Source organism: Haliotis rufescens, unplaced genomic scaffold (genome assembly GCF_023055435.1).
Source record: "Haliotis rufescens isolate VD_foot unplaced genomic scaffold, xgHalRufe1.0.p SCAF_42, whole genome shotgun sequence".
NCBI lineage: Eukaryota > Metazoa > Mollusca > Gastropoda > Lepetellida > Haliotidae > Haliotis > Haliotis rufescens.
This window is the reverse complement of record NW_025964135.1, coordinates 689,891-712,914: the sequence shown is the minus strand read 5'-3', so window position 1 is coordinate 712,914 and position 23,024 is coordinate 689,891. Positions and strand designations below refer to the sequence as shown.

Genomic DNA, 23,024 nt, shown 5'->3' with positions numbered 1-23,024 from the left:
CCGTGTCGCAAGGTTTCTGTTCTGACAAAATACTCCTGTCATACCCAGACGACACACTGACTTCTGTATATATACGCCTCGTGCGACCTAAGTCTATATTGTTTCATTCCACTAACTCTAAACTTACACCAACCACTAGACAAGCTTATGTATCTGAATATAAACATTTATTGTCAATGCAAGAGAATAACCACCCTAGATTTTCTCCCGCCCATGTGACAATAAATCGTAACTCTCTCACTCATTGAAATACAAAACTACCAACGCCAGAGAAAAACCAATTCAACCTCCAGTGCTAACACGACATCCTGCTCTCCCGGCAGTAGCCGTAACTCACAAAATTTGCATAAAAATGTATGTTTGTAGCTAGACACCGCACAACGGGACTCCAGCCATACGAAATTGGCACGCAAACACAACCAGACAATCAAGCGTTGTGCCAGGAATCCACATGCACGAGTTGATTTTACACAGTTAGGTATGTCACTAGGCTACCCCAATGCCACTTTAATTTATAGCGAGATGAGTGAAAACATACATTCTTTTACAAATATATTTTAACCTAATGGCATTATAAGCAGTGCAAATCATAGCAAAGTGAAACGCATCTTCAATGGTGTTACACTTACATAATTCACACACTCGCCTTTCTTGGTTGCCGAATATATCTTCCTGTTTCTACCGGGGCGGTCTGGTAGCCTAGTGGTTAAAGCGCACGCTCGTCAGGCCGAAGACCCGGGTTCGATTCCCCACATGGGTACAATGTGTGAAGCCAATTTCTGGTGTCACCCGCCGTGATATTGCTCGAATATTGCTAAAAGCGGCGTAAAACCATACTCACTCACTCACTCACTGTTTCTACCTTTTGTCAGCATGAACCAAGGCTAAATGTTTCACCCCCTAGTAGTCGTCCTTTATGGATGCTGCTGAGGTTGAAGAACTCGATCGTGACCTCCCCCTGGAGATCAAATGGAGATGGGAAGTGCTATTGTATTTAGAGGCTCGTCCTTCCACTGTATGACCACTCGGAGAGACTCGAATCAGCTCGCACTGAGAAGGGCTCTCCTCCCACATTAAGCTGACACGCCGTGATATAACTGGAATACTGTTAAAAGCGGCGATAAACATAACTCACTCACTCAATCACTCGCACTGAGAACGTGTCCTCCTCTGTTTTCAGCACGGAGCAGCGACCCCTGGGACACCCGGCGACCAATGGAACTGCGGATGTCCTGTCCACAACATTGTTCCTTTCCGAGAATGATATCTTCCATGTATCCAAACATTCATCGTTCTTTTCGGCCGCCCGGTTCTCCGAATGAGGTGGAAGTTCATTACAATAAAGGTTGTCTTCAGATGACAGTTCCTGATCTGGTATGAGACGCGACCCTTCTTGTAAAGAGTCTTGACTTGTGTAACCAGGACTAGATCCTTCTTCAGACAATATTTCTGGTTGTGTCCTCTTCCTCTTGAAGAAGGATCCCGCCCTGGGTCTTTCATTCACTCCAAAACAGACAGAAGGAATGGCCTCTATTTTAGGAAACGTAAGAGGCTGAGAGGCTGGATTGCCTTCTGAGCTCTTGATCTCATTATTGTCGTCCTTATGATTCCGCGAAGCATGTTTCCACGAAGCCAGACACACCCGGTACTGCTTAATTCTCAGGGTTTCTAGTTTGGAGATGCTGGCATTCGTTGGCCTCTTCTCAGCTTTATAGCTGTGGAAAGGAAGACTTGTATTGAGCCGCAGCTCTTCTTCTACCCACTGCTTCTTTTCCTGGGAAGGAAGAGGATCTGGTCTGTATTTAGGAATGACAAACACTGGGACAGTCTCTGGTGTCAGGCAAGGTCCTACGATGTAACGATTTTCCTTGCCTAGGAGTTTTCGAACCTCTGTCCGCGCTTCTTGAAACTTGTACTGACACCAGTTTACCATTCCTTGGAGTGAATTCATTCTTATAACGTAATGCGTGCGAATGTATCTGGAAAGAAAAAAAACATATTACGTTATGTTGCCTTCAGTCTTATGTGACTGAATAAGGTTTTAAGCCGCCTTTATACTTTTTCAGCAATGCCACGCATGGAGTGAGTGAGTGAGGTGGGTTTAACGCCGCTTTTAACAGTATCCCAGTCATATCACGGCGTGTCAGCTTAATGTGGGAGGAAACTCCGAAGCACGGGTATGGTGCTGACAAACCTAGAAACATAAATCGGGGCGAACCGGGATTCGAACCCACAATCATAGGTTTCTGGCGTGCCCAAGGGACGCAACTCTGCACAGCGCATCGCGGCGCCTAAGACGACTGGGCTACCCGTGCCCCCGCCACGCATGGAGAACACATGAGACGGGCTTTGTACATTGTACCAATGTGGGTAAACGAACTTTGCCTATTCAGTGGCTCCATCCTCCTTGTGACGTCATGCATGTTTATTACATGGTTCGTGAATATTAGTAGGGCACCTTCCGTGGAAGCTGGAAAGCGGAAAGACGGGGGTTCGATCCCCGGCCGCGTCATACCAAAAGATGTTACTTGTTGTTACCGAGTGGCGCTCGTGCATTTAGGGGCTCGGCTCGGAGCCAGTATACTGTGTCTGAGTGGGGTATTCATGTTAAATGGTAGCTAAGTGGGCTTGCACTTTAAATCGGCATCAGTCCGGACTAGTTCAAGCAGCCACACACACACACACACACACACACACACACACACACACACTTGCATGCAGGTCGCTATGTTAGTGCAAAAATCTTGTACGCGACGTTAAACAGGCGTGTTAGGCGTGTTAGGCGTGGCACCATATCGAGTAAAGCACGGAAAAGTGTTGGGTGTTATGATACTGTCTGAATGTTGAGTGAGTTATTTGGCTATACCAAGCTTTTTGTAATGTTCCTGCACTATCAGGACGAAGTACCCCAGACATGGGTACCACAGAGTGTCCCCGGTGGGGAACAAAACATGACCCATCGCCCAGAATGCATAGTATGGCAACCCTACCATTAACGTGCAACACCAACACTTCTCGACGAACAATGTTTGTTTGTTTGTTTTTTTGTTTGCTGTTTAACACCGCAATATTCCAGCTATATGACGGCGGTCTGTAAATAATCGAGTCTGGATCAGACAATCCAGCGATTGACATCATGAACATCGATCCACGTAATTAGGATACGATGACATGCATCAACCAAGTCAGTGAGTCAGTGAGTCTGACCACCCGATCCCGTTAGTCGCCTCTTACAACAAGCATAGTCGCCTTTTACAGCAAGCATGGGTTCTGAAGACGTATTCTACCCCGGAGCTTCACGGGTCTCGACGAACTATGATTGGAAACAGTGTGATGGATTTAAGCAATCTGTACTTCACTCACCTGTGGAGCTCTCTTGGTCTGTCTGGCAATGAAACACCACCTCTGCCGCCATCCTTTTATTGACCCTGTAGACTATTTCGGATCGATGGTTTGTCACACATTTGCCACACCTTCTGAAGTCATAGAAGAGAAAAACATGTTTTGAAAGTAATTTATTGTTTTCTAAGTTTATCTGAGAACAGAACATGATTCATGGCATTGCCCCACAGGTGGTAACTCACCCACGCGGGTCCGCATGGGGTGTTGAAGATAATTTAGAATTTGTTTTTGAATTTGTTTGTATATTCCTGTAATTTATGAGCAATGACCCACGACGTCGGAATACGACAGACGGGAACAGAGCAAGACTATCCGATCCATTTAGACGCCTGAAATCCATTAAGTGGGCGGGGCTCATTGTCCGTGAGTCATCGATGGGCGAGGGCAATGGGGGAAAATACATATTTGAGAAAATAAGTGCATGTTGTTTTACGTCACAGTCCGCAATATATCCAAACAGTCGGTGTTTATCTTTTGTTAATACTCTCACCCCCTTGTCTGGTCCGGTCGATTGTTTACGTGAAAAAACTGTAATATTATTCACTGTGTTTGTTTGTTTATTTATTTGCACTCAGCAATATTCCAGCTATATGACGGCGGTCTGTAAATAATTGAGTTGTCATCGTGTGCATCGATCCACGCAATTGGTATACGATGACATGCATCAACCAAGTCAGCGAGCCTGACCACCCGACCCCGTTAGTCGCCTCTTACGACACGTATAGTCGGCTTTTACGACAAGCATGGCTTGTTGAAGACCTATTCTATCCCCGGATCTTCACGGGTCTCTTTCCATAGTCACAAGATATCTCGGCTAAAGGCAGAGTCGATTGCAAGATTCCGTTGTATCATGACCAGACAATCCAGTGATTAATATCATGAGCATCTATCCACGCAATTGGGTCTTCACGGGTCTCGTTCACTGTGGCTACGAAACAGCATTACCGTTGCTCTCCTTTAAGTGGCAATACAAATTGGCATGATGAACAATGGAGATAAATAAATGCGACGTTTCGGTGTAATTATTACTATCACCGTCATCAGGTAAGTGATGTGAGTGAGAGTATGGTTTTATTCAAGCAATATCACGGCGGGGGACACAGAAATAGGCTTCACTCTTTGTAGCCATGTGGGGAATCGAACCCAGGTCTTTTGCGTGACGAGCGAACGCTTTAACCACTGGGCTTCCCGTCGCCCCTTGCACGTGATGTACAGAAGAGGGTTCTTGATGTTTTACACACGCTTCAGACAACTTCTATTTCGCAGTCGGGGTCAGGTCACTTATTAAATTTGGAAATTTGATAAGTGGCTATAGGGTAAAATAACCTGACCCAAAGATATGTAGATAATGCGTGTAAATGTAAGCTAAAAAAATATAAGGTATACTGTATATAGTATTGTTGATGAAAGAGACTCGATACATGAATGTGAAAGACCATTGGCTGGCAAGGTCAGCAAATAAAAGGGTGAAAAAGAAAAAAGGGAAAAATAACTAAATAAATAGAAACTAGGTAGTAAAGCACAATGGGAGCATTTTTAATATGTACCAGTTACGCTGATAGTTATATAAAAGCCTTATAAAAGTGTTACATTCGGTGTGGCTGGTTAAACTGTAATTTGGCGCGCGGACGTCGTAGAGGACAATCTGGCCTTAGAATTTGGATCCCGATCTGAAATGCAGTGATTTGCGTTTATTGCAGGTGGTGCAGAATGTCTTTTTTGGAATGGGTCTAAAATCTAGTTTTCTGGATTACTGCTTTTAATGAAAGTTGAAATGCCCGGGGAGACTGACTGCGAATTAAGAGGGCTAAAATGGAGGGATAGATTGTGCCTAAAGTGAGAAGGTACGTACAGTTTGATAAGTATGGTAAAAGGACAGTGACTAAAAATGTGGGCAAGGTCCTCGGGGGTGTTGCAAAGAGTACAGTTCCCATTGGGGTGGCGGTTTTGTTTGTGTAGTACAGTATTAAGTTGTGTTATACCACTGTGTATCCTGGTAATGAAAGTGAACCGATTTGGAAAAAATATGGCACTTTGTGATGAGATGGGAGGGTTGTTGTGGCTAGTTTGGCGGCCAGGTCCGCGTTGTGGTGGCCAGGTATGTTGGTGTGGTCAGGTATGTTGGTGTGGTCAGGTATGTTGGTGTGGCCAGGTATGTTGGTGTGGCCAGGTATGTTGGTGTGGCCAGGTATGTTGGTGTGGCCGGGTATGTTGGCGTGGTCAGGTGTGTTGGTGTGGCCAGGTATGTTGGTGTGGTCAGGTATGTTGGTGTGGTCAGGTATGTTGGTGTGGCCAGGTATGTTGGTGTGGCCAGGTATGTTGGTGTGGCCAGGTATGTTGGTGTGGCCGGGTATGTTGGTGTGGCCAGGTATGTTGGTGTGGCCAGGTATGTTGGCGTGGTCAGGTGTGTTGGTGTGGTCAGGTGTGTTGGTGTGGCAAGGTATGTTGGTGTGGCCAGGTATGTTGGTGTGGCCGGGTATGTTGGTGTGGCCAGGTATGTTGGTGTGGCCAGGTATGTTGGCGTGGTCAGGTGTGTTGGTGTGGTCAGGTGTGTTGGTGTGGCAAGGTATGTTGGTGTGGCCAGGTATGTTGGTGTGGCCAGGTATGTTGGTGTGGCCGGGTATGTTGGTGTGGCCAGGTATGTTGGTGTGGCCAGGTATGTTGGCGTGGTCAGGTATGTTGGTGTGGTCAGTTGTGTTGGTGTGGCAAGGTATGTTGGCGTGGTCAGGTGTGTTGGTGTGGCCAGGTATGTTGGTGTGGCCAGGTATGTTGGTGTGGTCAGGTGTGTTGGTGTGGTCAGGTATGTTGGTGTGGCCAGGTCCGCGTTGTGGTGGCCAGGTATGTTGGTGTGGTCAGGTGTGTTGGTGTGGTCAGGTATGTTGGTGTGGCCAGGTATGTTGGTGTGGCAAGGTATGTTGGTGTGGCCAGGTACGTTGGTGTGGCCAGGTATGTTGGTGTGGTCAAGTATGTTGGTGTGGTCAGGTATGTTGGTGTGGTCAGGTATGTTGGTGTGGTCAGGTATGTTGGTGTGGCCAGGTATGTTGGTGTGGCCAGGTATGTTGGTGTGGCCAGGTATGTTGGTGTGGTCAGGTATGTTGGTGTGGCCAGGTATGTTGGTGTGGTCAGGTATGTTGGTGTGGTCAGGTATGTTGGTGTGGCCAGGTATGTTGGTGTGGCAAGGTATGTTGGTGTGGCCAGGTATGTTGGTGTGGCCAGGTATGTTGGTGTGGTCAGGTATGTTGGTGTGGTCAGGTATGTTGGTGTGGCAAGGTATGTTGGTGTGGCCAGGTATCCGTAGAGTTTTTTTAGCTTTATTTACTGATTTTAGTATAGAGTTTAAATTATAATATTATTCATGAGGTCAGGTCAAGTGTTTTGAATACTTGTTTTGAATATGTTGTACCGAGCCTAAGGTGTCGTGGGGTGTGTCGTGATGTGTCTGTGTGGTGGGGGTGTGTCGTGATGTGTCTGTGTGGTGGGGGTGTGTCGTGATGTGTCTGTGTGGTGGGGGTGTGTCGTGATGTGTCTGTGTGGTGGGGGTGTGTCGTGATGTGTCTGTGTGGTGGGGGTGTGTCGTGATGTGTCTGTGTGGTGGGGGTTGTCATTTGAGTATTTATTGGGGAGTAGTGCATGTGGAATGTTTTCTAGTTTATGTGTGTATATAAGTTTGTGTGTGTATATAAGTTTGTGTGTGTATATACGTTTGTGTTGAGGTTTTGCCTGAAAGTGAAGGCGATTGTTAAGAGAGGTGCCAGATCTTGTGCCCATGGCTATTTTTAGAGCTTTATATTGGATTGAGTTAAATGTAGTGGAGTTTGTGACTGTGTTGGTAACATGAGCGGCGTAGTACAGTTTGGCATGTAAAAGAGTTTTATAATGTTAAGCAATATTTGTTTGTCAGCACCCCTGTCAGTGCCGCTGATGGCTGTCGTGAGTTTAATATCATCTTAACAGGAATTGACCAAACATGGACCAAATGTGGGGTGTCCATGTTAAATGTATGTCAAAAGTTACTCCAGTAATTTTGCTTGTTTTTGGGATGTGGTTTCTTCATTACTAAGTTGTAGTTTGGGTGTTGAATTTGGCATGAATGTATTTTTTTAATATAAGCCAATAGATTTTTAGTGCCAATTTTGAAGATCAATGTGGAAGCCCAGTTTTAATTTGATTTAGTATCGGTTGGATTTGTTTGTGAGCTTGTGTTAGAAACGCCATAAGTGAAATGTTAGCAGCGAATGTGGCTGCTAATACAGCGGCCATGATACTCCATTACTTCCTTAACTATACTTAGTATAAGTGCGTGGCAGAAGTAGCAATAACTATAGACCGCTGAAGCGCTCGGTCCAAAATTATAACAAGTGGTATCTAATCTAGAGTGAGTCTACCTCACATTTCAGTAGACAACAGAGTAGGTTTATGTCCTTCCGCGATGCTGCTTGCAAAACTTTGCTATTTGGTCAGACAGGGATACTGGGTGACACACTGCCAGTGCTGCCAGAAACATATGATTGTGGGTTCAAATCCCGGTTCGCACCGATTATGTTTCTAGGTTTGTCAGCGGGTACTCGTGGGTTTCACCGAAGTGGTAAACGTCTGAGACCTGCATCACTTCAGGCTTTCCTCCCACATTAAGCTGACACACCGCGATATAACTGGAATACTGTTAAAAGCGGTGTTAAACCCAACTCACTCAGTTGCCTGAGACAAGCCACTAGATAGTTTAGGAACATTACATCTACCAAGCAGTGTTTTCGATGGAATGCTTTCCACGTTAGGTTTGAGTAGAGTTTACCATTAAACTTCATTTAAAAGGACCCCGGTGTATGAAGCTCGCTGGTCCTGATCGGTGACGTGGTTGATGCCTGGATGGCGTGGGTGTTGTCACGAAGCACACGTAGTTGATCACACTTCGATCTAATATAGATATATTATTCTCAGTTCTTTAACGTTGCTAGACTCCCATTAACAGCGATGTTTATTTCAACGATGCCTGGGTCCTGGTTCGGGTGATCACCTGATTATATATTTCAAAAACAAAAGTATATGTCTTTACAAAACCGAAAGTTGTTTATCCTGATGGTGGTACTGACTATGGGGCTATACAGAAATTTATTTGTCTGATGATTCCCTTGTGAAGCATGTCAAGTCCTGTGATAAAAACAAGGCATTCCACAGTTTTGTTAAATGAGGCAAGGATGTAAATTTGTTTTGTTTGTTTGTTGTTTAACGCCGCATTCAGCAATACTCCATCTATATGACGGCGGTCTGTAAATAATCGAGTCTGGACCAGATAATCTAGTGATTGACATCATGAGCATCGATCCACGTAATTGCGATACGATGACATGCATCAACCATGTCAGCGAGCCTGACCACCTGATCCCATTCGTCGCCTCTTACGACAAGCATAGTCGCTTTTTACAGCAAGCATTGGTTGCTGAAGACCCATTCTACCACGGATCTTCACGGGACTGACAGTGTTGATTTAGTTGATGGTTCTTTTCTGGTGGAGGTACAGAAATGAGTGTCAGCAGCACATCCTGCTTGTCGTAAGAGCAGACAAAATGAAGGATCTGGGTGCGATGTTCATGCTTTTGTTTTGCCACTCACTCACCCACTCACCCACTCACCCACTCACTCACTCACCCACTCACCCACTCAAGCCTCAACAACCTTGATGTGATACGATATATTTCAGTGACAGGTTATATTTCAATATCTGTTCAGATTTGAGTGCATTAGGATACATAACTTTGGGTGTGGGGTCACGGGTAGCCCAGTCGTCTAAGGCGCCGCTTTGCTGTGCAGAGTTGATTGTTGGTTTGTATCCCGGTTCGCCCCGATTATGTTTCTAGGTTTGTCAGCACCACACCCGTGCTCGTGGGTTTCACCGAAGTGGTAAACGTCTGAGACCTACATCACTTCGGGCTTTCCTCCCACATTAAGCTGACACGCCGCGATATAACTGGAATACTTTTGAAAGCGGCGTTAAAATCAACTCACTCACTCACGCACTCGCTCAACCACCATGCTTTGAATATATGACGTACTGGTCTTGATACGTTGTTTGTTATATTTAGAAATACTTTTATACGTACATCTCTAGACATGGAGGATATGCCATTCCTTCACAAAGTTATTGTAATGAACACATATAAAATGCGTATACTAATGTTAACGTTGTCCATGAAAGGACAGATTCATTAATGACAGCTCAGACAGAAGGAGTGATACTGCATAAAGCATATGACGTCATAGCTAGTGATGATAGTGGGAGGCATGAATACATTATGGATGAATGTATACAATACGCGAGAGACATGAATGAAAACAAAAGAAACAGATACAGACACATTCTTCCATCTGTGTGCACCTACAATCTTAGAAACTGTAAAATTATACCCCTTATAAAAGCCAATCTTCCAATTTTACAGCAAAGTAAAACTATGACAACATGTTTATCTAAGTGTAAACTTATACGCAGCCCTAGACAGCCTAGAAATCTTCAACAAATTCTTTGTCCATTCAAATACTCACAAAACACAAAGACCGTCAGTGAAACAAAGTATAACACACCTCGATGTGGAACCGTCTCCAATAATAATTGAAGACTGCCAATTTTAATTCTGCCAAGATAAACTATTTACTGTTAAAAACAACGTTGTATAAATGTTAGCAAACACATTGATGAATGGTAATTTTACTGTCTTTCCGTTTTATAAATTATTTAACAATGACAAACATTTATGAATGGAAAAAGAACAGATGTTCATTAGGCTTTGGAAACCTAAACTTAATTCAAAAGTATCATTTTCAAACCTTCCCCATGTAGCTCAATGTGTATTTGTGCACCCACACAATAATGTATTCATGCCTCCCACTATTATCACTAGCTGTGATGTCATATGCTTTATGACGTCAAAAGCATAACGTTGACTGTCGCCTAGGACTACGTTTTATTTCTCTCATCTCCTTTACTTATACACCTGATGAGATCACTTGTTTATATATATATATATATATATATATATATATATATATGTATATATGTTTATATAATTATATAGAGATAGAATCTTTATATATATCAGAGCGGTTCAATACTTTGACATCAGGAACAAGAGAGGGATGCTGAAATGCCCACATTTTACTGTAAGACGCGGGTAGAATAAGAGTTATCCTTTTAGCAATATTCCAGCAATATCACGGCGGAGGACACCAGAAATGGGCTTCACACATTGTACCCATGTCGGGAATCTAACCCGGGTCTTCGGCGTGACGAGCGAACGCTTTAACCACTAGGCTACCCGACCGCCCCTTTAACGTTTGGAATACTGCTTTTAGAGATACTCGAGGGTAGCATGCTGCACAGGCATACCATGCATGGCACGTGAGCTTTCGTCACGCATGACTGATCACATCATCTCGAGAAAACATAATTCTTCCCGTAATTATATATTTCATGATTGTTACAAATATTGGGACCAAACAATAATGAAATATATTAGGGTGTGCTTAACCTTTTTCTTTGTGTAAATTACAAATAGGCCACGGTGGCATGGCCGTCAAGGAACGTCTAAGTGAAAAGTAAAGCGAGGAGGTATTGACCTGTCTTTATCTTTCCTGCTTACCAACTTACCAGTTCGACGAGGAGGGCTTACGTTTGTTATAGTTTTACAAGTTTGAAACAGACTAAGCATGTACAAATGCTACTAACGGAAAAGATAAGCAAAGTTAAACCACAAAACAGAAAATATTAGGATGCAAGAAATAGGTAAATGCATTCTCGTGCCAGTGAATTTGCTGGTCCATTGATCACTGGATTGTCTGGTTTGTTTACAGGCCGTCGTCGTACTGCTGTGCCGTGTCGGGCAATAAATACCTACTTTCTTAATATTCAAATTGTGTGGCGGTGGTTCAGGTAGGGCCGGACATGGTTATCCTTTCCGCGAACACCTGGTGTCACAACTGAAGTTCAGTGATCCATTCATATTAGCTCTACAGCAATATGCCCCTGACGCCAAATCGAGTCTGTTTTGGCGAATAATCATGCATTGACGTTGCACGGTTTTATATTTGCTTAAGATCATTAAAGTATTTCAACTTAATTCAAATTGAACAAAATGACACATGCCTATAAATTTCAAAGGTCAAAAATCAAATACTTATGGTTATGACTTTATATGGTTTGAAGATTGACCGACCGTCGGACTGTGCACGTACACACTCGCCAAGGAAGCCCGTTGCTGTTTTAATGTTTATTTGTAGTAAACAGGAAGTCACATGGCAGGCAGCACGTGCAGTAAAACAAGTGATTCGATCGTCATGCTTATTTGCTGGTTTATTTGTTTACCAGCAAACACCTAAGAAGAAAGGCCTCAGGTGTATGAAGCCTGCTGGTCCTGATCGCTGACCTGGTTGATGTGTCATCCTGCACTGCTGGTATGGAGAGTAGCGACAGGAAGCACATATAGAAAATCACACTTCGAAAATATATTTTATGTTCTCAGCTTTTCTTACGTTGCTAGGCTCCCATAAGTATCTATGTCTATTTTCACGATGTCCAGGTATTGTCCCTGGTTCTGTAGATCACCTGATTATAAGTACAAAGGCAAAAGTATATGTCTTAACAAAACTGGAAGTTACTGATATGACTATAAGTTTGTACTTAATAATAATAATTGTTTTAAAATGCACTTTTGGACACAAGTATTTGTTTGATGATCCTCTTGTGAATCATGTCAAGGCTCGTAGTAGTAGTGGAGGTCCACAAATTATACTCCAAGTGTCAGTCACAGGATATATGGATTATGAACGAACAAGACATCCTTATCCCCATTAGATACAAAGAAATGGATTGATAAGGATGGTGTAACTACCTATGCTTATGGTTATGGTGGTAATACTGTATCGTTGGGAACTATGAGCAACCCTTCTCGTACAAATGCCCTGCCCGGTCCATCTTTAAGATAATAAAGAATAGGCTCTCCTTCTTTCATAACCAATCAACTAATGGTATATATCTTAAGGGACCAAATCGGATCGGTTGCGCGATGTTGGCCTCCTTCGAGTTAACCAGGCTGGTATAAATATCTTACACTTACTCTATCGGGAAGTTTTTGTTCTTTACCCCCCCCTCGGTGCTGAAGATTCGGAAGTCACAGATTTCATTTTAATTGCATCGGATGGTTTCTTCCCGATTAATCTCATAACTTCATTATTAAGTGCTGATACAACTGCTGATAATCGTGTCACCCATTCGGTTGATCTTAATCGTTCAGATTTCATTTCGATCCCATACTGCTAGCCAAATAAACGTTCTGCTAATGTCCGGTTAAATCTTTCAACGATAGCTTAACTACGGTGGGCCTCTTTTGCACCAGGCCTGATTTCGACATCGTGCTTTGTTAATAGTTTAGTTACTTATCCCATAAACTCACGACCAGGATTTACTTGAAATAACTTGGGCCATTTTAGTGGTCCGCCTTTATATATGCGACTCAGTGCATTAGCTACTTCTGTTGAATCTTTCGAGGTTAATAGTTCAGCCTCCTTGTATCGACTTGCCACATCCACTACGGTTAAAGCGTATTTATACGTTCTGCGTCTTACCTTATCATGGGGAAGAAACAACAGGTCAGCCTGATGAACTTCATTCGTTGTAAAAATATCAAACTTCTTCCTCGTGATATAACGCAGTGCTGGTAAGTATATTTGCCACTTCGCTTGTTTCTTTGACCAATCCTTGGCCACATCTTTAGATACCTTAGCTGTAGTGGCTAATTTTTGTATTGCTCCTATACCTTTCCAATATCCTTGTGTGCTATAGTAAATTTTATCCATTATTAATTAATATTGATGACTCTTTCAAAATGAATCATGACGATCGTTGAATCACATCATCATTTTTCCATTAAAATTCCCTCTGTAGTAGCAGTATTGCTATATAAATCTGGCTCTTGTGGAAGTGAGCCAGAACTGTCATTGTCTATACTACTACTTATGCTGCACGGGCATACCATGCATGGCACGTGAGCTTTCGTCACGCATGACAGATTACATCATCTCGAGAAAACATAATTCTTCCTGTAATTATATATTTCATGATTGTTACAAATTTTGGGACCAAACAATAATGAAATATATTGGGGTGTTCTTAACCTTTTTCTTTGCATATATTACAAATAGGCTACGGTGGCATGGCCGTCAAGGAACGTCTACGTGAAAAGTAAAGCGAGGAGGTATTGACCTGTTAATTCAAATTGAACAAAATGACACATGCCAGATGATAATTTATGTAAGCTGCCTATAAATTTCAAAGGTAAAACATCAAATATTTATGGTTATGACTTTATATGGTTTGAAGATTGACCGACCGTCGGACTGTGCACGTAAACACTCGCCAAGGAAGCCTGTTGCTGTTTTAATGTTTATTTGTGGTAAACAGGAAGTCACATGGCAGGAAGCACGTGCAGTAAAACACGTGATTTGATCGTCATGCTTATTTGCTGGTTTATTTGTTTACCAGCAAACACCTAAGAAGAAAGGCCCCAGGTGTATGAAGCATGCTGGTCCTGGTCGCTGACCTGGTCGACTGATGTGTCATCCTGCACTGCTGGTATGGAGAGTAGCGACAGAAAGCACATATAGAAAATCACACTTCGAAAATATATTTTATGTTCTCAGCTTGTTTACGTTGCTAGGCTCCCATAAGTATCTATGTCTATTTTCACGATGTCCAGGTATTGTCCCTGGTTCTGTAGATCACCTGATTATAAGTACAAAGGCAAAAGTATATGTCTTAACAAAACTGGAAGTTACTGATATGACTATAAGTTTGTACTTAATAATAATAATTGTTTTAAAATGCACTTTTGGACACATGTTAATCTAAAGAAAGAACTTTGAGAATTTCGTTTCCGTGTTCAGCCAAAATGTAACACTAGCAATTTTAAGAAGAAAAAAATCTCAATATATTGATGACCATGTTTCTCCTCTTGTCACCACAACATCCATGCTCGGGGGTTTCACCAAAAAGGTAAACGTCTTAGACCTGCATCACTTCTCACGTGTCTCGTGTCTCGCATCTCAAACGTCATCCTCAACGTCAGCGTCAACGTCAACGCCAGCGTTACCGCCAGTGCCAACGTCACTGTCAACGTCAGCGTCAACGCTAACGTCAGCGTCAACGTCACCGTCAACGCCAGCGAAATATAAGCCCCGAATAACTGCCGCAACAAATTTCATTGGCCGTAAAAAGGCAAAACAGTGGTGACGATTTTATGAATGCATCATTGAAAATCAGTTTGTAAAATGATGTACACCCACTTTTGACACATGTATTAAATTTATGAATCATTGAGTGATCACACCTTACAACCTAATATTTTGGGTTATAAATGTCCAATTGAGACGAGACAAATAAGTGACGTCAAGTCAACATGATATGGAGGATATTTCATGTATGGAGTGAAATGTCGTGTTTCTCGATTGTCGAGAAATTTACAGTTTATAACGAAACATTTTCAAGAATATAACAAACGGTATGAAGCTATATTAACTCAATAACAAACGACCATCTGTCATTATCTTGCCTTGTCAATGTGGAATGAAGAAATAAACTGTTTGTGTCAGGGCCAGACACTTACGATAAAGGGAGACATTTTGCGAGGTAACTCGTGTATGACAATAGTTCCGTTAAAGTGTTAGGTTGACTGCAATGAAAATATCACTTTTTCTCAAATTCAGAAAACTCCGTCTTTCACACTGAAATATATAATAAGTTGTGATTACGTTGTTTCTAGGTCAAAGTGAGCTTTAATTCAGTTATATCAGTAAATAAATGACTCGGCCAGACAAGGGGTGAGAGTATAAACACAGATAAACACCGACTGTCTGGGTGTATTGCGGACTGGGCGTAAAACAACATGCACTTATTTCCTCACAGATGTATTCCCCCCCCCATAACATGCCCATTGATGACTCACGGACAACGAGCCCCGGCAACTTAATGACTTCAGGCATCTAAATGGATCGGAAATGATCCCTGATTCGCTTTATCGTATGCTGACGTCGTGGGTCATCATTAATATCAATCACTGAAACACTATGAAACGCACATGCTCCATTGCCTTCAAGACCCCATGAGGATCCGGGCTTGGATGAGTTATCACCTGTAAGGCAATGCCATGAATCATGTTCTACTATCAGGGGAGCTTCAAAATTGTTCTTTCCGCAGGTGAGCTTACAAAAGTGGAGGTCCGTGGAGGTCCGGGGTAGAACAGGTCTTCAGCAACCCATGCTTGCCATAAAAGGCAACTATGCTTGTCGTAAAAGGCGACTAACGGGATCGGGTGGTCAGGCCCGCTGGCTTGGTTGAGGCGTGTCATCGTATCCCAATTGCGAGGATCGATGCTCATGATGCCAATCACTGGATTGTCTGGTCCAGACTCGATTATCTACAGACCGCCGTCATATAGCTGGAATGTTGCTGAGTGCGGCGTTAAAGAACAAACAAACAAATAGAAAAGAAAACTACCAGACAATGCCAAGGTTACGTTGACGCACATTGTTCATCATCTTCCCGAGGCAAGGGATTTAACTGACTGTAAAAGTCCAGTTTCCACCCTTGCCGAAATAGGCTGCAATTATGGAGTTACATTTTGGCTGGATCAACGAGTCTATACATAGTCCAATCAAAATCGCGTAACGAACTAGAATCCGGTTCGTAAATAACATGGATTTCAATGTGCAGATTTTGGTCGACTGCAGGATTTGCAAAGCATGTGTACCGCCAACTGGGGCTCGACAGATATTTTGCAAATTCTTTCACGCTTTTAACGGAGGTGCTTACGTGATTTGATGCACTTTGTGGGGTAAGACCCGTGTTGTTACAATGTAGGCCTTGACTATCGAACAAAACGTCTTGACTGGGCGTCGCCATTTTGTTTGAAGCAAATGCAAGTACTATGAGAGATGGAATCTGACTGGCCAAATGAAGGCAATGAAAGGGCCATAACGCATGGTGCTACGATCGAGCCTGGAAATTCAAGCCTAGTTCGGCAAGGGTGGAAACTGGACTTAAAAATCACTTAACACCTTGCCTCGGGAAGATGATTGTTAATGAATGAGACCCTAAAATTTTATTAAACATAATAGATCTTTCCATTTTATTAAACATTATAGGTCTTAATATGTTATTAAACATTATAGATCTTAATAATTCTATAAAACAAGTATTTATGCCACAGATTCTCCTTTAAAGCCCTACATATGATTCTCGGTGTTTCTGTCATGGTTTGTACACACATCTATAACAAGTAGTATATACATATATAACAAGTAGTATATACATACATAACAAGTAGTATATACATCTATAACAAGTAGTATATACATCTATAACAAGTAGTATATACATACATAACAAGTAGTATATACATATATAACAAGTAGTATATACATACAAAACAAGTAGTATATACATATATAACAATTAGTATATACATACATAACAAGTAGTATATACATATATAACAAGTAGTATATACATATATAACAAGTAGTATATACAGACATAACAAGTAGTATAAACATATATAACAAGTAGTATATACATACATAACAAGTAGTATATACATATATAACAAGTAGTATATACAGACATAACAAGTAGTATATACATATATATCACGTAGTATATACAGACATAACAAGTAGTATATACATATATAACAAGTAGTATATACAGACATAACAAGTAGTATATACATATATAACACGTAGTATATACAGACATAACAAGTAGTATATACATATATAACAAGTAGTATATACATATATCACAAGTAGTATATACATATATAACAAGTAGTATATACATATATAACAAGTAGTATATACATATATAACTAGTAGTATATACATATATAACAAGTAGTATATACAGACATAACAAGTAGTACATACATATATAACAAGTAGTATATACATACATAACAAGTAGTATATACATATATAACAAGTAGTATATACAGACATAACAAGTAGTATATACATATATAACACGTAGTATATACAGACATAACAAGTAGTATATACATATATAACAAGTAGTATATACATATATCACAAGTAATATATACATATATAACAAGTAGTATATACATATATAACAAACACATTTTCCGGGTAGATAAGTACATTTCAAGCCTCTGTTTTTAAGCAGTTCTGATTTCAAGTTGCTCTGAATGTGTTGACACAAATCGTACACAAGACAACTTAATGTAAACCCGGGAATCACTGTAAATGTCCCTATAAATGATCCCATTACGTTATCACTTTGTATGTCATACTTTGTTAGTTTAAACTAGTGCAGCTGAACACATATCTGATAATATTTTCTTTGACTGTACATTGTTCATGAGAAACCATTAATTCCATTGCTGTGGTCACGAGATAAATTATGGTTCAGGCGAACATGTTTCTCAATTCATATGGATAGATCCGGTTTCTTTCTTGTTATCCACATATTTTGATGAACTAAAATGCAATGCGTGTCGTTGGTGAGAGAATGAGTACATTGCTTCATACGTACATTCTTCAAAAAACGAAATAAATCTATAAATATAATAAGACTAGCTAATGTCAGCAAGTAACAGAACAGTGATGTGTAAAGTCCTTGCTTTGAGGACATCCCTGCATGGCTGAGGTTTGCTCAGAGTTGGACATTGTGACATCAACAAAATAGATAACAGATACTGGTCGCAACGCTGTCCACTTAATTGGATCCGGGAGGTGGCGTTGCTATGTCCAGTGTAGTGACCGAGGCAGGCACACGGAGGCATGTTGTGATGCTGGTGGATGAGAGACGGGGGAGGAGGGTGTTGTAGGGTATTTGCTTATGGGGGTTAGGGGGTATAGGAGGAGGGGTGGATGAACTGACCGTATTGGCCGCAGAGTTTATCTGGTAGGTTGCTGTGAGGTCAAGCTTGTTTTTATGACATCACGAATGACTCACTATTCAGGAAAAACACGTTTCTTCTTGAAGCTTTCAGTTTTGATAACAATGAGACACGTGGGTGAGGCTGGGGTATATAGCTACCCCAGATCACTTGGAAGTCAGACAGGAACAGAATCACACCAGAACCTGTAAGACTGAAAGTCAGTTATTTACTTGGAGACTCAGAATCATCAGACGTCAGCGACATTTTGATCAAGCAGACGACAGTCAACGTGATCAGCAGACGACATTTGGAAAAAAACAGGCGACAGGGCATTAAACTCCAAACAAGCAGACGACAAGTCAAAGTCGATCATTCCACACATCAGACCTGCCTATCAGGCGAAGAAGCACAGGCGGCAGGGCAGTAACGATCCTACATTGAACCCCAAACATGGTTTGGTTTGAAATTCGTGCTGCAGCTCAGCTCGTGCTGTGGGCGTCCCTCCTGCTCCTCCCCTCCATGGTGGGGGGACACGGGCGTCTGCTGGAACCCCCCTCTCGAGCAAGTATGTGGAGGCTTGGTTTCAATACCCCACCAAACTACAACGACAACCAGCTCTTTTGCGGCGGTTACCAGGTGAGCTAAATGATATTCGGGCAGAAATGCAGCAGCATACGTGTTACTTGAAGAACTTCCGACCTGTTCGAGATATTTTTGTTTTTGCATGTGTAAGTTTTATTTGTTTGTTTGCTGTTTAACGCCACACTCAGCAATATTCCAGCTATATGACGGCGGTCTGTAAGTAATCGGGTGTGCACCAGACAATCGAGTGATTGATGTCATGAGTATCGATCCACGCAATTGGGAAAATATGACATGCATCAACCAAGTCAGCGAGCGTGACCACCCGATCCTGTTAGTCGCCTCTTACGACAAGCATAGTCGCCTTTTATGGCAAGCATGGGTTTCTGAAGACCTATTCTACCCCGGATCTTCACGGGTCGCATGTATTAGTGACGGGTGACACAGGTAGGACAGGATTCACTCACCTTTTTGCAAGCACCTTGTATCATCCGCATTCACTATTTGGTAAATAATAAAAACATGTTTATTATAAAGTGGGAAACACTGAACTTTCTCCTGATTGTGGGAAGGGTGATGTCACTTTATTATTGATGTAGACACAGTTCAGTAACAATATGCATATACATGTGAATTCAGTGGATTCTATCAATGATTTTACTGGCAGGTAAACGTCAGGTTATGTTTTAGAAAGTACCGGGACAAATTATAATGTTCTATCTTTACGTGTGTGACTGAATGCCCAGTCGAAGATGTATTTTAGCCACGTATGTGTAGAATGTTTCTAGATTATGAAATTGGTCATCTCGCTAAAGGACACAAACCTGTAAAATATGACACCATGTTCACCATGACTTCCATTACAGAGACAGTGGGAACAGAACAAGGGGAAGTGCGGTGTGTGCGGAGATCCCTGGGACGGGGTGCGCGAGAACGAGGCTGGAGGGAAGTACGCAAAAGGCATCATCGTCCGGAAGTACAACCAAGGGGAGACAATCCAAATTGACATTGATCTGACCGCCAACCATAGAGGTAAGTTTCCTTTCCTTATTTTCATAAGGATATCACAATCGAAGCTCTGGACATTTTCGCAAAATGATTTTTGTGAATAGGTTTGTTTTCATCCTCTTCAATAGGAACTAGGATAAGGCTAATGATGTGCAGCCCTAGCAGGTCTGAATCAGAGCATTACAACTATTCTCGAGTTCTAGCTATTAACATAACAAAGTACTATGACCAGTAGCCAGTACCATGTTACCCACTACCTTAACAGGGGCACGAGTGGCCCAGTCGTCTAAGGCGCCGCAATTCGCTGTGCAGAGTTGCGCCCCTTGAGCATGCCAGGAACCTATGATTATGGGTTCGAATCCCGGTTCGCCCCGATTATGGTTCTAGGTTTGTCAGCACCATACCCGTGCTCGTGGGTTTCACCGAAGTGGTAAACGTCTAAGACCTGCATCACTTCGGGTTTATCTCCCACATTAAGCTGATACGCCGTGATATAACTGGAATATTGTTAAAAGCGGCGTTAAACCCAACTCACTCATTTACTCACTACCATTACATACATGAAGGCCGTGTTCATTATCAGCATTATATAATGCATTGACGTTACATACAATACAGTAACACAGCTAAAACTGTATTTGTTACTAACAGTTTTTCACAGTAGAGTCAAGGTTTATACATGTCCTTCTCGTTACTTCAGGTTATTTTGAGTTCCGTCTTTGCCCCCACAACAACCCCTCCACCCCCGTCACCCAGCAGTGTCTCGACACACATGTTCTGAAACACCCTGACGGTAGCACGCGCTTCTACGTCACCACGTCACGTGAGGGCAAATACAACATGGAGGTCATACTTCCGGCGGATGTGACGTGTTCTCAGTGTGTCCTGCAGTGGAAATACAACGCTGGTAAGTTAACTGATTTAACATGAACTGTATGTATTTATGTTTTTCCGTATAGGTATCTGCTTCTCTTCTGTTGAATTAATGACATGTCTATGGACATGTACAAACAACAGTCTCACAATGGTAAAATTAACATGAACAAAAATATATCAAGAATTTCATGAAAGAATTATTTGTATTCTTGAATTGAGATCCCTGCATGATTGATTCAAGTCATATAAAACTTTGATTGTCTGTTAACACAGATGTCAAATCAATCTAGCAGTAAATAAGTACCTTAATGCACAAGAAAAAACATGATGCACTGGAGCAGTGGTAGATCTGAGGCTTTTACTTCTAATCCAATACAGTAAACTACGTTTATAACGAACACGCTTATACCGAACTGACAGATATTACGAACAGTTTTTTGGCCCCATCATTTGCTGGATATAGGCTATATATATGCTTAAAATGAGTGGTCCCTTTTAGTTCGTTATAACCGTAGTTTACTGTAATTTGCTTTATATGAACAAAACAAATCAAGTCGGTTGTATGAATATAGAAAGGGTTTGTCGATAATATTGAACACATCTGAGGTGAGTTTTTTTTACTTCTATTCCAATAATTCGCTTCAGAGGAACAAAACAAATCAGGTCGGTCTTAAGTACATCAATATCATTGTTGTTGTTGAGTCGGCTTGACGACACATAACATGCAACTGTAGATGCACCTTCAATTTGACCAGGCAACTCTTGGGGATGTGAAGCAAGTGGTCACTGCTGTGTTGGGTGTGGACCTCAGGAACAGTTCTACGGCTGCGCAGACGTCGCGATACTCTCGTCTAACAGTCAGGCGCAAACTGTCTTTGTGGCGCCATCTGGCGGGGCTACATCCGGGTGCTCAGCTACCGGACTCTGGGCAGGAAATAGCCGGATGGTCACGTGGTGCAAGACGAACTGTGCCCAGGGTAACTGTCCCACCCAGATGTGTTCCGAGGGTTGTCGTTCCCTTGGCAACCAGCATTACTAACTTTATTGCTCAGAAATTTGGGTATTGTATGTCACGTTGGACAATGATGTAACGTGGTCTTGTGAAAAAAGTGCTCAATATATACCAAGTGTTTTTATTTTGATATACTATATGTTTTGATGATGTTTATTTCTCAATAAAAAATTGAAAACTGTTCCTGGCAGTATTCTCATTTTATGTGTCCACAAATAACATACATTTCTTACACAATATTCTGTCACAACCGTCATCACAACGCACTGAATTGTAACACGCAGTGCACCTCCGTCAGTATCAGTCAACAATATTCCAACTTTGTCAGCAATCGAGGTTGACCCAGGCAAGCAAGTTTCCGCCCCACACTGAAGCACATGTGGTGGTGTCTCCTTTGACAAGTAACTTTGTTCGAAATGTGCCTCTGTTCACCAAGCAGTAAATGGGTACCCGGTAGTATGAGATGGCAATGTGGTTGTTAACCTTTTAGCGCCTAACAGGCAGCTTGGGGTGTATACTCCCCAGGGAGATGGTGTGATTGGTGAGTGCACACTGATCAAGTGACCGGGGCAATAGGAGCGCTTTGAGCATGCCCCTGTGTAGTGTGGAATTATTATTATTATTATGAAAACATGAGGAACGATCCGCGCCTGTGGGGAAGATGTCACGCCATCAGCCACAAAGCCTGACAGCTCGTCTCACGAGAAGCACGAGGCACTGAGGGCCATCTCTGATCTTGAATACCGGAAGATACCCTGTTTTTTCTTCCGTCATACCTATTCCTATACCAACACCTATACGTTTTTTAAATGGGCAGCCCAAACAGGTCACCTCTGCGACTGTATTGGAATTAGATCACACATTGTTTGATACCACTTATCCCAAGTGGCTTTCTGAGACGTCATATTCTGTAAATTCTGTAAAGTAAATGCGAAAAATGCGAGTGGTCTTTGTTAGCATTTATGAAACTTCGCATTTATGTCTCCAAATTGACTATCAACAACAAGACGGCCTCATTGCACACTTTGGATAGCGGAAATGCAAACTTGAATCTATACACAAACACGGTTTATTGAGCAGCTGTTGGTACAAGTATGTCATTTAAGAATACAATAGGCATCCAGTGATGCCCACACGTGTCAAACGAGGCATCACTGACAACTTCAACCAGTGAACTGTTGTTGGTTTAATTATCATAT

At 42.0% G+C, this 23,024-nt stretch overlaps 2 protein-coding genes across 2 annotated transcripts; one reads left to right on the top strand and one right to left on the bottom strand.

Annotated features, from left to right (window-relative positions):
* Positions 1 to 5,464: 5,464 nt before the first annotated feature.
* Positions 5,465 to 18,611, bottom strand: LOC125372536 (soluble scavenger receptor cysteine-rich domain-containing protein SSC5D-like). Its single transcript, XM_048382871.1, has 2 exons — positions 18,578 to 18,611; positions 5,465 to 6,720 (listed from the first exon to the last, which is right to left on the bottom strand). Exons 1-2 carry the CDS (start codon positions 18,609 to 18,611, stop codon positions 5,465 to 5,467), a joined length of 1,290 nt encoding a protein of 429 aa, XP_048238828.1.
* Positions 18,509 to 22,008, top strand: LOC124119997. The gene is made up of 4 exons (XM_046482720.2): positions 18,509 to 18,983; positions 19,796 to 19,961; positions 20,638 to 20,844; positions 21,569 to 22,008. The coding sequence occupies exons 1-4, from the start codon at positions 18,798 to 18,800 to the stop codon at positions 21,850 to 21,852; spliced, it is 843 nt and encodes a 280-aa protein (XP_046338676.2). The 5' UTR covers positions 18,509 to 18,797; the 3' UTR covers positions 21,853 to 22,008.
* The last annotated feature ends 1,016 nt before the right edge of the window (positions 22,009 to 23,024 follow it).